General features: G+C 52.6%; 1 protein-coding gene across 2 annotated transcripts; it reads left to right on the plus strand.

The window, feature by feature from the left end:
- The first annotated feature begins 1025 nt into the window (after positions 1 to 1025).
- LOC123345489 (zinc finger protein RFP-like) lies at positions 1026 to 13239 on the plus strand. Of its 2 annotated transcripts, none has more exons than XM_044982445.1 (7): positions 1026 to 1802; positions 4059 to 4154; positions 5569 to 5799; positions 6409 to 6431; positions 7164 to 7279; positions 10515 to 10574; positions 11546 to 13239. In XM_044982445.1, the coding sequence occupies exons 1-7, from the start codon at positions 1386 to 1388 to the stop codon at positions 12064 to 12066; spliced, it is 1464 nt and encodes a 487-aa protein (XP_044838380.1). In that variant the 5' UTR covers positions 1026 to 1385; the 3' UTR covers positions 12067 to 13239. The 2 variants fall into 2 exon arrangements, with proteins under 2 accessions (XP_044838380.1, XP_044838381.1); XM_044982446.1 differs by having other exon boundaries at positions 5569 to 5706.
- The last annotated feature ends 335 nt before the right edge of the window (positions 13240 to 13574 follow it).

The raw sequence follows: 13574 nt of genomic DNA on the forward strand, positions 1-13574 counted from the left end.
TTAACTGGAATGAAATGCTTAAAACCCAGATTGTTGTGCAGCTCTGAAAGTTTAAATCAATAAATATAAAAATGGCTTAAAATAAAGATTATATGTCAAAATTAGATATTATAGAAAAAAATTCTGCCCAGCCTGACTATCATTCCTGACACACAGCGCCACCACCCCCGGCTGTGTCTGTCTGTCCCACAACCCCCTGGCTGTGTCCTTGTGTCTGTCTGTCCCACAACCCCCCGGCTGTGTCTGGCTGGCTGTCCCCACCACCCCCGACTGTGTCTGTCTGTCCCTCCCCCCCCAGCTGGGGCTGTCTGTCCCCACCAACGACCCCCCCCGGCTGTGTCTTTGTGTCTGTCTGTCCCCTCCTCCCCCGGCTGTGTGTGTCTGTGCCACAACCCCCCTGGCTGTGTCCTTATGTCTGTCTGTCCCACAACCCCCAGCTGTGTCTGTCTGGCTGCCCCCACCACCCCCGGCTGTGTCTGTCTGTCCCCCCCCCCGCGCTGTGTCTGTCTGTCCCACAACCCCCTGGCTGTGTCCTTGTGTCTGTCTGTCCCACAACTCCCCGGCTGTGTCTGTCTGGCTGCCCCCACCACCCCCAGCTGTGTCTGTCTGTCCCCACCACCCCTCGCTGTGTCTGTCTGTCCCACAACCCCCTGGCTGTGTCTGGCTGGCTGCCCCCACCACCCCTCGCTGTGTGTGTCTGTCCCACAACCCCCTGGCTGTGTCTGTTTGTCCCCACCAATGCCCCCCCTCCCCGGCTGTGTCCATGTGTCTGGCTGCCCCCACAGCTCACCGGCTGAGTCTGTCTGACAGGGACAGACCCTGCTGCTGCTCTGCCCAGGGCTCAGACGCTGCCGGTGGCTCGCTCCCCCTCCCTGCTGTGGAGGCGCGGCCAGGCAGCTCCGGCACCGCCCCCGGCAGCTCCCATTGGCTGGCGTTCCCGGCCAATGGGCTGTGAGCCCAGTTGCTGCTGGGGCCTCTGCCCGGAGCTGCTGCTGCAGTGAGAGCGCCGGACATTGCAACGCGGGGACCCCCCAAAGCACAGGGCCTGGGGCCCAAACATTGGTGGAGCTGGGCCCAGCTTTAGGATTATTGGTGGGGCCTGGGCTCCACGGGCCCATAGAACTCGCCGCCCATCCTGCAGGCTCATCCTCACAGGGGGCTGCCTCAGTGACCCTCCCCACCAGCACATGGGCTGATTGCAGGACCGGATCCCTAGTGATACATTTTTACACTAAAGCCTCAGAGATGAAATTGTTTGGGTCCTTCCTGCTCTGCAAACAGCCTGAGCCATTCTCAGGCAAGGAAACACCCCCTTGCTGCCGCAGGCGGGGCAGAGTGTGAATTCAGGAATTTGAAACTTACCCTGTTTACTGCCAGAGGGAGCCATGGCTGCAGAGAGCCCCGTGGAAAGTCTCCAGGAGGAAGCTACATGTCCCGTCTGTCTGGAGTATTTCACAGAACCTGTCAGTCTGGAGTGTGGGCACAATTTCTGCCGAGCCTGCATCAGCCAGTGTTGGGAGGGATCCGATACAGCCGCCTCCTGCCCTCAGTGCAGAGAAACTGTGCAACAGGGAAACCTCAGGCCCAACAGGCAGCTGGCAAATGTCGTAGAAATCGCCAAGCGGTTGAGCTTACAGGCAGCAAAGGGAACAGGAGGGGACGGGGTGTGTGGGGAACACCAGGAGGCTCTGAAACTGTTCTGTGAGGAAGTTCAAACCCCCATCTGTGTGATCTGCAGAGAGTCCCGGGCTCACCGCGCTCACACGGTGGTTCCCATCCAGGAGGCTGCCCAGGAGTACAAGGTAGGGAATTGCTGTAAAATTTAATGGGTTAACTTTTGGGTTTTAATGACAGGCTAATTTCACTGAGAGTTCCCTGTCACGGGTGTGACTCATCATTCAGCTCTGTAAAGAGTTCATTGTACGGGAGATGCTATAAGAAAATTAATGGTCCGGCAGTGTGGCAACAGAGGCAAACTATCAAGTCTTGAAATCAGGATCTACTCCCCCTTCCCCAAGACCCCACTCAATCCATAGCGCCCTCCCTCCATTGCTCACTTTCACCGGTAAGGGGCAGGGAGTTGGGGTTTGGGTGGGGGTGCAGGCTGTGGGCTGTGGCCAAGGGGTTCGCAGTGTGGGAGGGGGCTCTGGGCTGGGAGTGTTTGGGTGCTGGAGTGGGTACTGGGGGGCTGGCTCTGGGAGGAGGGTTAGGCCTGGGGCAGGGGGTTCGGGTATAGGAGGGGGTGTGGGGTCCTGGATCCAGCTCGGCGGCACTGGCTTACCTCAGGCGATTCACGGTCAGCAGGGCTAAGGCAGGCTTCCTGCCTGCCCCAACCCTACGCCACTCCCAAAAGGGGCCAATGTGCCCCTGGGGCCCCTGGGGGGGGCATGTGGCCCTGCACGCTGCCCCTCTCTGCAGGCACCACTAACCACAGCTCCCATTGGCCACAGTTCCTGATTTAGGGCCAATGGGAGCTGCGGAGGCGGTGTTTGCAGTCGGGAGCCATGTGCGGAGACCCATGCCCTCAGCCCAGGCTGTGGGGGCATGCTGGCTGCTTCTGGGAGTGCCGTGCAGTTGGGGCAGGCAGGGAGCCTGCATTAGCAGCAGTAGCCAACCCCACTGTGCCACTGGAGATCACAATTAACCGGGAGAGTCTCCAGGATCGACCAGTAGGTGACCACTGGTCTAGCTAGACAAATCTCCCTAGACCCAGTCCAAGACTCAAACCACTTTGCAATGCTGCCATCTTAGCATCAGCCCCACCCAGTGATGAAGTGTCTCCTTTAGGAGGGAGAGACGCCTTGATAAAGGTCCCAGGCCCACCAGGGAGAGGAGGATTCTGAACTCCCGTCTTGCTCCATGAGAGATTAATCTCAGATGCTGCCGCCCTGCAATAGAGGAGATCACGGAGCTAAACGCTGCGTGGGACCCCGAGCACCTTGAGCCCACACACAAAAGGGCTCCAGACAGCTCAGGTCCATGCCAAGTACCACTGGGATTACACTGGATTGTAGCAAAACTAACCCCAGGCTGGAGCTGACCAGTGCCAGTCTGACCTGCTCTGTTGTGTACGTGGGCAAGGACCAGCCAGAGTGGTTCCATTAGTCCCACCAGGCAGCCTTTTGTAATCTCCCAGAATGCACTGCTTCCGGGATCTTTACGAGGTAATGGGACTGTGGGGTATCTGCCCAAGGGGCATTGTCATGAAAAGAGTTTAGGGCAGCACTGGGGCAAACCCCAACCCTTCTTTACACAAATCTGCATCATGTCTAATTAGCATGGTCACCGAGGCATCCCCAGAACATAGGACATGCCCACACCTGCCTTCATGGGCCCGTCCTCACCAGTATCACTCGCCCTGTGTGGGCCCCACCACCGCTTTTTTCAGCGTGTCCCCACCTGCATCATTCTGCATGAAGGTGCCACCCGCAGCCACGCCCCCACTGTCATGGGTATCCTCCTGCAGCCTCAGTCTCCTCCACCTTTTTCATCGGACAAACACACATCCAGTGCCAAGTCCCTACCAGACACAGATAGTGCTCCACAACACTGGGACTGTGCAGCTCCCAACCAGATGAATGGCCTCCTGACGTCTCATTTGGTTTGCCCTGGTGCTTAGACCAGCTCAGCCCAACCCCAGTGCAGTCCCCAGGGCTTCAGGGCTGAAATCCCAGCCCCTATTTAAACCCTGGTGGCTTCTGGGATTTGTATCACTTGGTTCGTTAAACTCTCTACAAAACAGCTTTATTGATTCACCCGCATGTAACCTTGGTGCCCTGTTATGCTCTGTACCACTAAAGAGTTCACAAATACCAGTAAAGCTTGGTTATAATTGAGATCTCTCTCTAATTACTGAAAAGACTGAATCTGAATAGGTACCGAGTCCGAATGTGAAACGTTCCCAGTCTCCATTAATGAGGTTTCATCTCCTTGGTGGTCCTGATGTCACAAAGTGATTAGAACCACAGTCATCTTGGGTTTTGGGTGGAAAAACACCCACTTCCAAGCACCTCTCAACTATCCAGATGAAACCTCCTAATTCATTTCTCTTTCTTCAGGAAAGAATCCAGGCCCATTTGAAGACTCTGAGGGAAGAGAGAGAAAAGCTGCTGGGATTGAAAGCGATTGGAGAGGGGAATAGCCAGGAGTATCTGGTAGGTGCCTGTTGTTATGAACCTGCTGGGACTGGCAGCAGGAGGTCTGTTTGGAGGCAGACTCCTGTGTGGCCTTGGTGAACCTGGGCTTGTGTGTTTTTCTCCAGGATCATGGATTGCTGGGTTAGATTCATGTATAAACAAGCCCTAAGCTTCCATTTTCTTTCATGAGTTAATATCTAGCCTTTGGTGGCTTGCCCAGAAATCCTCCCCAAGTGAACTGAATGTCCCCATGAAGTGCTATCCGCTGGGTCTGGTCATTTTGTGCATTTTTTAAAATGTTTGTTTCTTTTAACTCTCCTGGCGTCTCTGTCAGTGTAGTGCTGAGTCCTGCCTCCTGCTGCTCTGGGTGTGAATTTCCAGAGACCATAAATAACAGAAGATGCTGACCATGACAGGCATGGAAACATCCATTTCAGAGGGATACAGGGGCCAAAGGGAAAGGTGTGAGAGAATCCTCTGCCTAGTACACACGGGGTAGAGTCAAATGTCAGAAATATGAGTCAACAGTGTGATGCTGTTGCAAAAAAAGCAAACGTGATTCTGGGATGCATTAACAGGTGTGTTGTGCGCAAGCCACGAGAAGTCAGTCTTCTGCTCTACTCTGCGCTGGTCAGGCCTCAGCTGGAGTATTGTGTCCAGTTCCGGGCACTGCATTTCAAGAAAGATGTGGAGAAATTGGAGAGGGTCCAGAGAAGAGCAACAAGATTTACATTAAATAAATGGAGATATTCTGTCTTCTAGAATTGAAAGGTCCTTGAGTCCAGCCTCCTGCCTTCACTTGCAGGAGCAAGTACTGATTTTGCCCAAGATTTGTAAGTGGACCTTTCAAGGACTGAATTCACAACCTTGGGTTTAGCAGGCCAACACTCAAATCATTGAGCTATCCCTCCCCCTATTTAAGATTGATTAAAGGTCTAGAGAACATGACCTACGAAGGAGGGCTGAAAGAATTGGGTTTGTATAGTTTGGAAAAGAGAAGACTGAGAGGGGACATGATGGCAGTTTTCAGGTATCTAAAAGGGTGTCATAAGGAGGTGGGAGAAAACAAGAACAATGGGCTTAAACTGCAGTAAGGGAGGTTTAGGTTGGGTATTAGGAAAAAGTTCCTAACTGTCAGGGTAGTTAAACAGTGGAATAAACTGCCTAGGGAGGCTGTGGAATCTCCATCACTGGAGATATTTAAGAGTAGGTTAGATAAATGTCTATCCGGGATGGTCTAGACAGTATTTGATCCTGCCATGAGGGCAGGGGACTGGACTAGATGACCTCTCGTGGTCCCTTCCAATCCTAGAGTCTATGAAAAATCTTAGTATTTTAAAAGACATTCTCCCTCCTGCACACTCAGCTCTCCATGAAAGGACTCCAGGCTCCATCTATGTCCCTGACCAGCCCTTCCCCTATTTTCATGCAGAAACAAACACAAACCGAGAGGCAGAAGATTGTGTCCGAATTTCAGGAACTGCGGGAGTTCCTGGAGGAACAAGAGCGACTCCTGCTGGCCCAGCTGGAGAAGCTGGATGAGGAGATTGTGAGGATCCAGAATGAAAATGTCAGTAAACTCTCCGAGCAGATTTCCTATCTCAGTGAGTTGATCAGTGAGATGGAGGGGAAGTGTCAGAAGCCAGCAAGTGAATTCCTGCAGGTGAGGCTGAATGAGAAATGCAGATGGGTGCTCCAGGGTGCCCCGACGGCTGCCCTGCTGATCAACTCCTCCTCCTACCTCTAGCACCATCTGGCTGCTGCGATCAGCTGTTCCACTGTGTGAAGGAGAGGCTGACAGGGAGAGAGAAGAGCGGGGAGGGAGTGTGCTCACAAGAGGAGGCAGGGAAGAGGCAGGGTTGGGGTGAAGTGGGAGCAGGAGGAGCTAGGCTGGGGTGTGACATTGCAGGAAGGGTTGGGGCGTGGGGTTGAGCACCCCCAGGGACAATTAGAAACTGGCAGTCATGATTAAAAACATGCCAGATCCTAACACAAGGAAGGGAGGGCTCTTGAATCCTAAGCACTGGAGTCCAGCAGTCGTAGACCATGGTGTAACTCGGCGTGTGCATTGCTCACATGTGAGTAACTATTATTCTTTGCAGAGTCACAGACACAGAGATATGAGAGATGGAAAAGCCCCATTAGCTCAGGGAATCCATGACCCTGGGCCAGGGCAGGGCCTCTCTTCCTCATATTTGCAAAATCTCTTCCCTGGAATTGCGTGTGTGTGTGTCAGAGGGGACTGAAATTATTTTGTCTCTCTCTTTTCTAGGATATTAGAAGGACCTTGAGCAGGTACGTGTCTCTCTCTCACTCCCCCTCACACCTCACAATGCTGGGAAAGAGCTTGGTGGTGATGTTAGTACCACATCTCCCCAGGGCTCTACAGCAAAATGTGTGAGGAAGGTCACATGTTGGATACGAACCTCTCTGATCAACTTCATCCTGAGGTTCTCACCTTTGTATAGAAGACTCTGGAATTCTCCATTCAGTGGGAAAGACTGACCTCAAGTATTTCCTAGAGATGTCACCTCCTTGGGGGACTGGCTGCTTCAGGACTATGAGGATGGAATATAGGCCTGTCAATGCTGGGTACTGGTCACTATTCAGCCCAGGGCAGCAGTGGTCAAGAGTCTTTCCCACCTGAGGACTGTTTGGAGACCTGTGTGGAATGAGGTGGGGAGTGGGGAGTTGGTGTCTCAGTCTAGTTCCTAGAGGGCAGATTTCTACAGCACTTCACATGGGAACTTCCTGTTTCTCAGAGCATGGAGGCCTACGAGTGAATTGGCCATGGAGACTCAATTCCCCTTTTGTCCCCAGAGCTGGTCTCTCCAGACCAGAGTTGAAGAATATTAAAGAGTCCTGTGAAGGGAAGGTTATACGGCCATGGGCTATGTTGCACCTGCTCTCAGATTGGGAGAAGTTGAGGAATTCTAACTCCAGACATATTAGAGCAGCGACTCACTAGCCAGAATTTATAACAAGTCACACAATGAAATATAATCGTGGGAAATGCTTTCTCTCTAGGTGTGAGAAGGGGAAGTTCCAGCAGCCAGAGGAGATTTCTCCTGAACTGGAAGAGCGAGTCAGTGATTTCTCCCAGAAAACGATTGTGCTACTGGAGACTCTGGGGAAGTTCAAAGGTACCTAGAAGGGATCTGGGAATGGAAATTGGGATGAGCCTCTGAGACTGAGGGAAGAGAGTGGCTCTGGCCAATTGGGTCACAATTAGATGATGCTTCTATTTCATTGTTGGGTGAGAATGTCACGCATTTGGGGTCCAAGTCACTCAGGTTGATATATTCAAGCCTTTATTTTTACTAAAAACATGCCTTCCCATGACAATTACTGTTAAAGAAAGAAATGACTCAGACTCATAGACTTTAAGGCCAAAAGGGACCATCACGATTATCCAGTCTGACCTCTTGCACATTGCAGGCCACAGAATCTCACCCACCCACTCCTGCAATAGAGCCCAACCTCTGTCCGAGTTACAAAGAATCCACCATTGAAATAGTTTAAATCTGCAAGTGACCTGTGCCCCATGCTGCAGAAGAAGGCAGAAAACCCCCCAGGCTCTCTGCCAATCTGACTTGGGGGGAAATTTCTTCCCGACCCCAGATATGATGGTCAGTTGGATACCGAGCATTTTGGCAAGACCCAACAGCCAGACGCATAGCAAAGAATTCTCTATAGCTCAGAGCCCTTCCCATCTACTGCCCCATCACAAGCTATAGGACACATTTCTCAAAGGCGGATCCAGCCCATCACTGTGCACGGGTCCAGGGCCAGTGCAAGGATGTTTCGCGCCCTAGGCGAAACTTCCACCTTGCGCCCCCCCTCCCACGAAGGCAGCTCCCTCCCTCTGCCCTGAGGCACCCCCCCACACCCCAGCTCACCCCTGCTCCGCACACGAGCACGCTGTCGGTGCTTCATTTCTCCCGCCTCCCAGGCTTGCAGCGCCTAAGCTAATTGGTGCCGCAAGCCTGGGAGGCGGGAGACGTGAAGCAGCCACGGCGTGTTCGCGGAGGAGGCGGGGCAGGGGTGAGCTGGGACGGGGAGTTCCCCTGTGTGCCGCTCCCCCCCCCTTTCTGCAGGAGGCCCTCCCCGTGCTCCCCCTGCCCCACCTCCCTCCACCTAAATGCCAGCGGAGACCGGGGCGGTCAAAGATCCGGCTGCCGTGGTCGCTGTTGAAGAAAATGGCGCCCCCCAAATCCCAGCGCCCTAGGCAACCGCCTAGGTCGCCTAAATGGTTGCACCGGCCCTCCTCGGGTCCCATACGGCAGCTAGTCTTGGCCAAATAGACAATTGTAGGGAAGGAGAAAGCCCCGCAGGGCTGCCCAGAGGATTCACGGGGCCTGGGGCAAAGCAATTTTGGGGGCCCCTTCCATTAAAAAAAATTGAAATATTATAGAATATTATATTATAGAATAATATTCTATATAATATATAGAATAATATATTCTATATATATTCTATATATATATATATAATATATATATATATATATATATATAGAATATAATATATTCTATATATATATTCTATATATATTCTATATATATATTCTATATATAGAATAATATTCTATATAATATATAGAATAATATATTATATTATAGTCTCATGGGGGCCCCTGCAGGGCCAGGGGCAAAATGCCCCCTTGCCCTCCCCCCCCGGCAGCCCTGAAGCCCCGCCCCCATGGTCGGGATCCTCCAACACAGGAGCCTCTCGTGCCTCCTCCGCAGCACCTGCAGGCAGAAGGCGTGTTCCTGAGAGGGCTGGGAATGGAGTGAGGGTGATGAGGGCGGGTGGAAGAGGGACGGGGCTGGACGAGGGATAGAGGGAGGTGGGCAGTGTAAAGCTGGGCCTCTGAAACTCTTCTCCCTGGCCAAGACCCATGGGGGCCATTGTCATAGGGATGTAGCTCTGGCTGGCTTCAGAACTTCCTTATCCTCTCCCAAGTTTTGCACCGGCCCCTGCAGCCACTGAATAGCAGAGTCACCCCTCTCCTGCTGGTACAGGGGTGAATTTGTCCAATTGAGTCAACTTTCCCCCACCTCAATTTCTACATTTATAAAATTTGTATTTCTGCCTATGGAGGACGAGGCCCCGTCATGCTGCTTAGTGAAGATGCTGAATGAACAGACCCAATAACCTCTGTGACAGACCCAGACCAGTGGGGTACAGGAGCCTGGTAGAAGGAAAATATACGGGATGGCCACGGGATGAATAGTTCCCTGAGTGACCAGAGGAGGGGCTGCACTAGAGCAGTCAGGAACCTGCTAGAACCAATTAAGACAGGCAGGCTAATTAAGACACCTGGAGCTAGTTAAAACCATACTAGAATCAGTTATGGCAGGCAGACTAATCAGGACACCTGGTTTAGAAAGGAGCTCCCATCAGTTAGTGGAGGGTGAGCGAGGAGTGAGAAGGTGCGGCTGGAGGACTGAGGCGTACAAGCGTGATCAGGCTTCAGGAGGAAGATCCTGCAGTGAGGATAAAGAAGGAGCTGGGGGGAGGCTATGGGGAAGTAGCCCTGAGAGTTGTAGCTGTAGCTGTCACGCATCTGATACAGGGGACATCGTAGACAGCTGCTCTCCACAGAGCCCTGGGCTGGAACCCTGTGTAGAGGGTGGGCCCGGGTTCCCCGCATCCCACCAACTCCTGATTGGACACAGGAGGAGTTGACCTGGTCTGTGACCGACACCAGAGGGAAGGTCTAATTTGGAAAGGGATCTGGCCTGTCCCCGACTCACTAGGTGGGACACAGAGACTGCGGGGATTGTTCTCCATTTCGCCCATGCTGGTCAATGATGGGATTAGCTGAGTGAGCGGCAGGTTTGAGCCTCTAGCAGAAGTGGCCAAACTGAGAGCTGCCGTGAACCTCTGAGGTGAACAAATCCGCAAAAAAAGGGCAGGACCCATCAAGGCAGAGGAGGAACTTTTAGAGCCAGGATTTCACAAACTCTCAATATCCTGTTAGTGTCAAAGGGACCAAAGTGGGCAAAGTTACTGTCATTCCAAAGTCTTTGTAGGGTCTGGGTCTAGATTACGGCAAAAGGCAATAAGTGAATGAGACAAACCAACTGGAGTTTGAAGGGTGGGAGGGGATGAGGAGGGGAAAAGTAAATCTCACTTACAGATTGTCTGTTCTGGGGTGTTTGTGAGGCTGCAAGGACGTTGGTTCCGTTGCCCGGAAATGCCTGAATGAGAGAGGAAAGAGATGGTTTCTGACCTATTTATATAAAATATCTGAGTGTTTCTCGGTGTGGTTCTCTGACATAATTAAAAGACAGTTCTAGGAGTTGAGAGTGCGGACGCTGTTATAAATATGAAAGCCTGAAATCTCATCTCCTTTTTCCTTCTCCCCTCCAGACACTCTGCCGTCTGCACTAGAGATGAAAAGAGGAGGATCCCTAGGAACATTCAGACAGGGTGAGATTGCAGCTGGAGATTGTTTTTAAATGATCAGAAAACGTCTTCATGAGATTGTAGCTAAAGTTACCAACCACACTGATACCGACCAAGACACACAGAGCCCTAACAGCACCACACTGAACAGTGAGGAGCTCCCACGCTGAAGTCCCACAAACACTCCTGACACCAACCTTAGTGCTGAGTTCATGCCCACGCTGCTGAACAGAAAATCTCTCCCTGAGCAGCATGTGCACAGAACTCTCTGTCCTGAGGGCTGACACATCCCTCTGCTCTACCCCAGTGCTGGGGGTCTCCCTCATCCTGTTTCTACAACATCCTGCCTTTCCTCTGGGCAGGGTTGGGCTCTCCCATTGGAGCTGCTCACTGCTTCCTGGATTGAGGAGACGCTCTCCCTGTGAGGCTGTCAGCTCCTCCCTTCTCTCTGGGCTGGGGATGGGGCTACCCCACACAATGCCCGCTCCTACTCTCTGATCATAAGCAGCTCTTTCCCAATGCTGCACCTTCCTCTCCGTTCCCTGGCCTGGGAGTGGAGGCCACCCCACCCAATGCCATTTCCTTCTCTCTTTTCTTAATTGGCTCTTCCTACTCTGGCCGAGGAGTGGAGGCTGCATTTAGGGGAGGGAGTTTAGCTCTGGGGTTTAAAGCTGGTACCTGCCTCCTCTGCTCTCTTCTCATTAAAATCTTCCTTGCTGTGTCTCTGATGCTGGGAATGGAGCAGCCCCAACAGAGGGAGCAGGGAGCTGAAGCCTCAGCAAGCACATGAAAAACTAATGAAGTGGGTCCCATTACACGGACTGAGGAACTGCAGTGACGTCCCTGCTCAGTCTCAGGTGCCCAGGCCAGAGGCAGCTCCCTGGGATCCAGGCCTGTCCCAGCCAGGATGGGGCTGCTGGGGAGTGTGAGAAACGGTCCCAGCCTCCCCTAAGGACGAACTCTGCCTCTAACGCTCTGATTCTCTCTCTCTCCAGTGAATGTGACTCTGGATCCAGACACGGCTCATCCCGACCTCGTCCTGTCTGAGGATCGGAAACGTTTGAGATTGGGAGACACACAGCAGCAACTGCCCAACAACCCTGAGAGATTTGACCCTTGGCCCTGTGTGCTGGGCTGTGAGGGATTCACCTCGGGGAGACATTGCTGGGAGGTGGAGGTGGAGGTGGGGGATGGGCGATGCTGGGCTGTGGGGGTGGCCAGAGAGTCTGTGGGGAGGAAGGGAGAGATCAGCACTAGCCCTGAGGGGGGGATCTGGGCTGTGAGGCGCTTGGGGAATCGGTTCCGGGCTCTCACCTCCCCTGTGACCCGCCTGCCCCTGAGCCGGGCCCCCAGCAGGATCCGGGTTTGTCTGGACTGTGACCGGGGGCAGGTGACATTTATTGATGCTGGTGACGAGGCCCCGATCTTCACTTTCCCGCCGGGCTCCGTCCCTGGGGAGAGAATCCGACCCTGGTTCTGGGTGGGGCAGGGATCCCGGCTCAGACTGTGTCCCTGAGACACACCGCAGAGAAGGGAACCGGAAATCAGCCTCTCTACCCTCAGGGACCCCAGTCTCTATGACCGTGGAGGACTCTTGTCTACCCAGAACCTGGCTCCTTATCTCTATGACCTGTGGAAGCCCCTCCCCTCCCCTGCTAGTGTGACCAGATGCCCAGATTTTATGGGAACAGTCCTGATTTTTAGGTCTTTTTCTTATATAGGCTCCTATTACCTCCCACCCTCTCCCCCCTCCCCCCCCGATTTTTCACACTTGCTGTCTGGTCACCCTATTCCCTGCATTCCCAAGGATGGGTCCAGGAGGAGGGAAGAACCCCTGGGGCTGCAGGAGGGGCAGAGGGGCCCTGAAGGGGATGGGGATGGGAAGGAGGCAGAACTAACAGCCAGACTGGGGACAGGTGCAGGTGGAGGTGACAGGACACAGCGTGAATCAATCAGGGTTTGGGGGGTTGGGGAGAAGCAGCAGTAGGGAGGGGTTTGTACAGATCTGTGGGATCAGATCTCACGGGGGTCTCCCAGCCAGAGCTCCTGCCGCAGGGGCCCAAGTCACCATCCCCTGTAACGACAGGACAGCTGGTAACCCTGTAACAGTCACAAAAGAGGCAGGGGGATGGGGAGATGGGTGCATATTGACAAAAATAATGATATAACCTTAAAAAAATCATCATTGTGTGAGTCTAATGATTTTTTTTTAACTCCTGAGGTTGGCAGCACTGGGAGAGTCAGGGACAGGGTGGCATTAACAAGAGGGAATTAGAAGAAGCAAGAAGAAAAATGTAAATTTAAATCAAACAAGAATAAATAGAGAGTCTATGAGAAATGGTGGAGAACAGAAATGAGAAGAGTGACAAGAAAATATCCCTGACAGGGGAACAAGCCGGGGGCAGCAGGAGGGGAAGGGATAAAATCAGGGGAAAGAAGGGAGTGGCCATAGGGGATGATGTGTGACAGGGAAGGAAGGAGAGTGGGAGAGACACAGGAAAATAAACAGGGATCAGAAGTGAGGGTTAGAAAAACGAGTAGAAAAGAACAGTATGAAAGGAAAGGGAACATGACAGGGACAGAGATTTATTACAAGTTCCTGAAAGCGACACTGTAACTCATTAATTCCCTATATTAATTTCTGGACGACTGTCCTGTTGTGCCATTAAGAAAACTGTTCTCAGTGGTTGGGGAATCTCCTTTCCATGCTGTGGTTATTAAGGCAGCTTCTTGGCTCTGTTTACTCACCACCTTTAGTTACTGACTGTAAATAAAACATTACAAACAATTCTTCGTGTTTCTTCCACTTTTTACTGTCCCAGCTGCATTTGTTGGGGGCAGAGTCCTGGGATTTGCTTTCTGACCTGCTTGTGTCCCCACCCACCCAGTGCCCACAGGATATATTGTGACCCTAGGAGGAGAGTTTGGGTTTTCCTGTGACGTGTCACTCTCCAGCCTGTGCTCTGTCTCTGTCCTGTGCACACCCACGTCAATCAGGAATTGCTCAGCTGTGCTCTGCGGAGA

Source organism: Mauremys mutica, chromosome 12, assembly GCF_020497125.1.
Source record: "Mauremys mutica isolate MM-2020 ecotype Southern chromosome 12, ASM2049712v1, whole genome shotgun sequence".
Classification (NCBI taxonomy): domain Eukaryota; kingdom Metazoa; phylum Chordata; order Testudines; family Geoemydidae; genus Mauremys; species Mauremys mutica.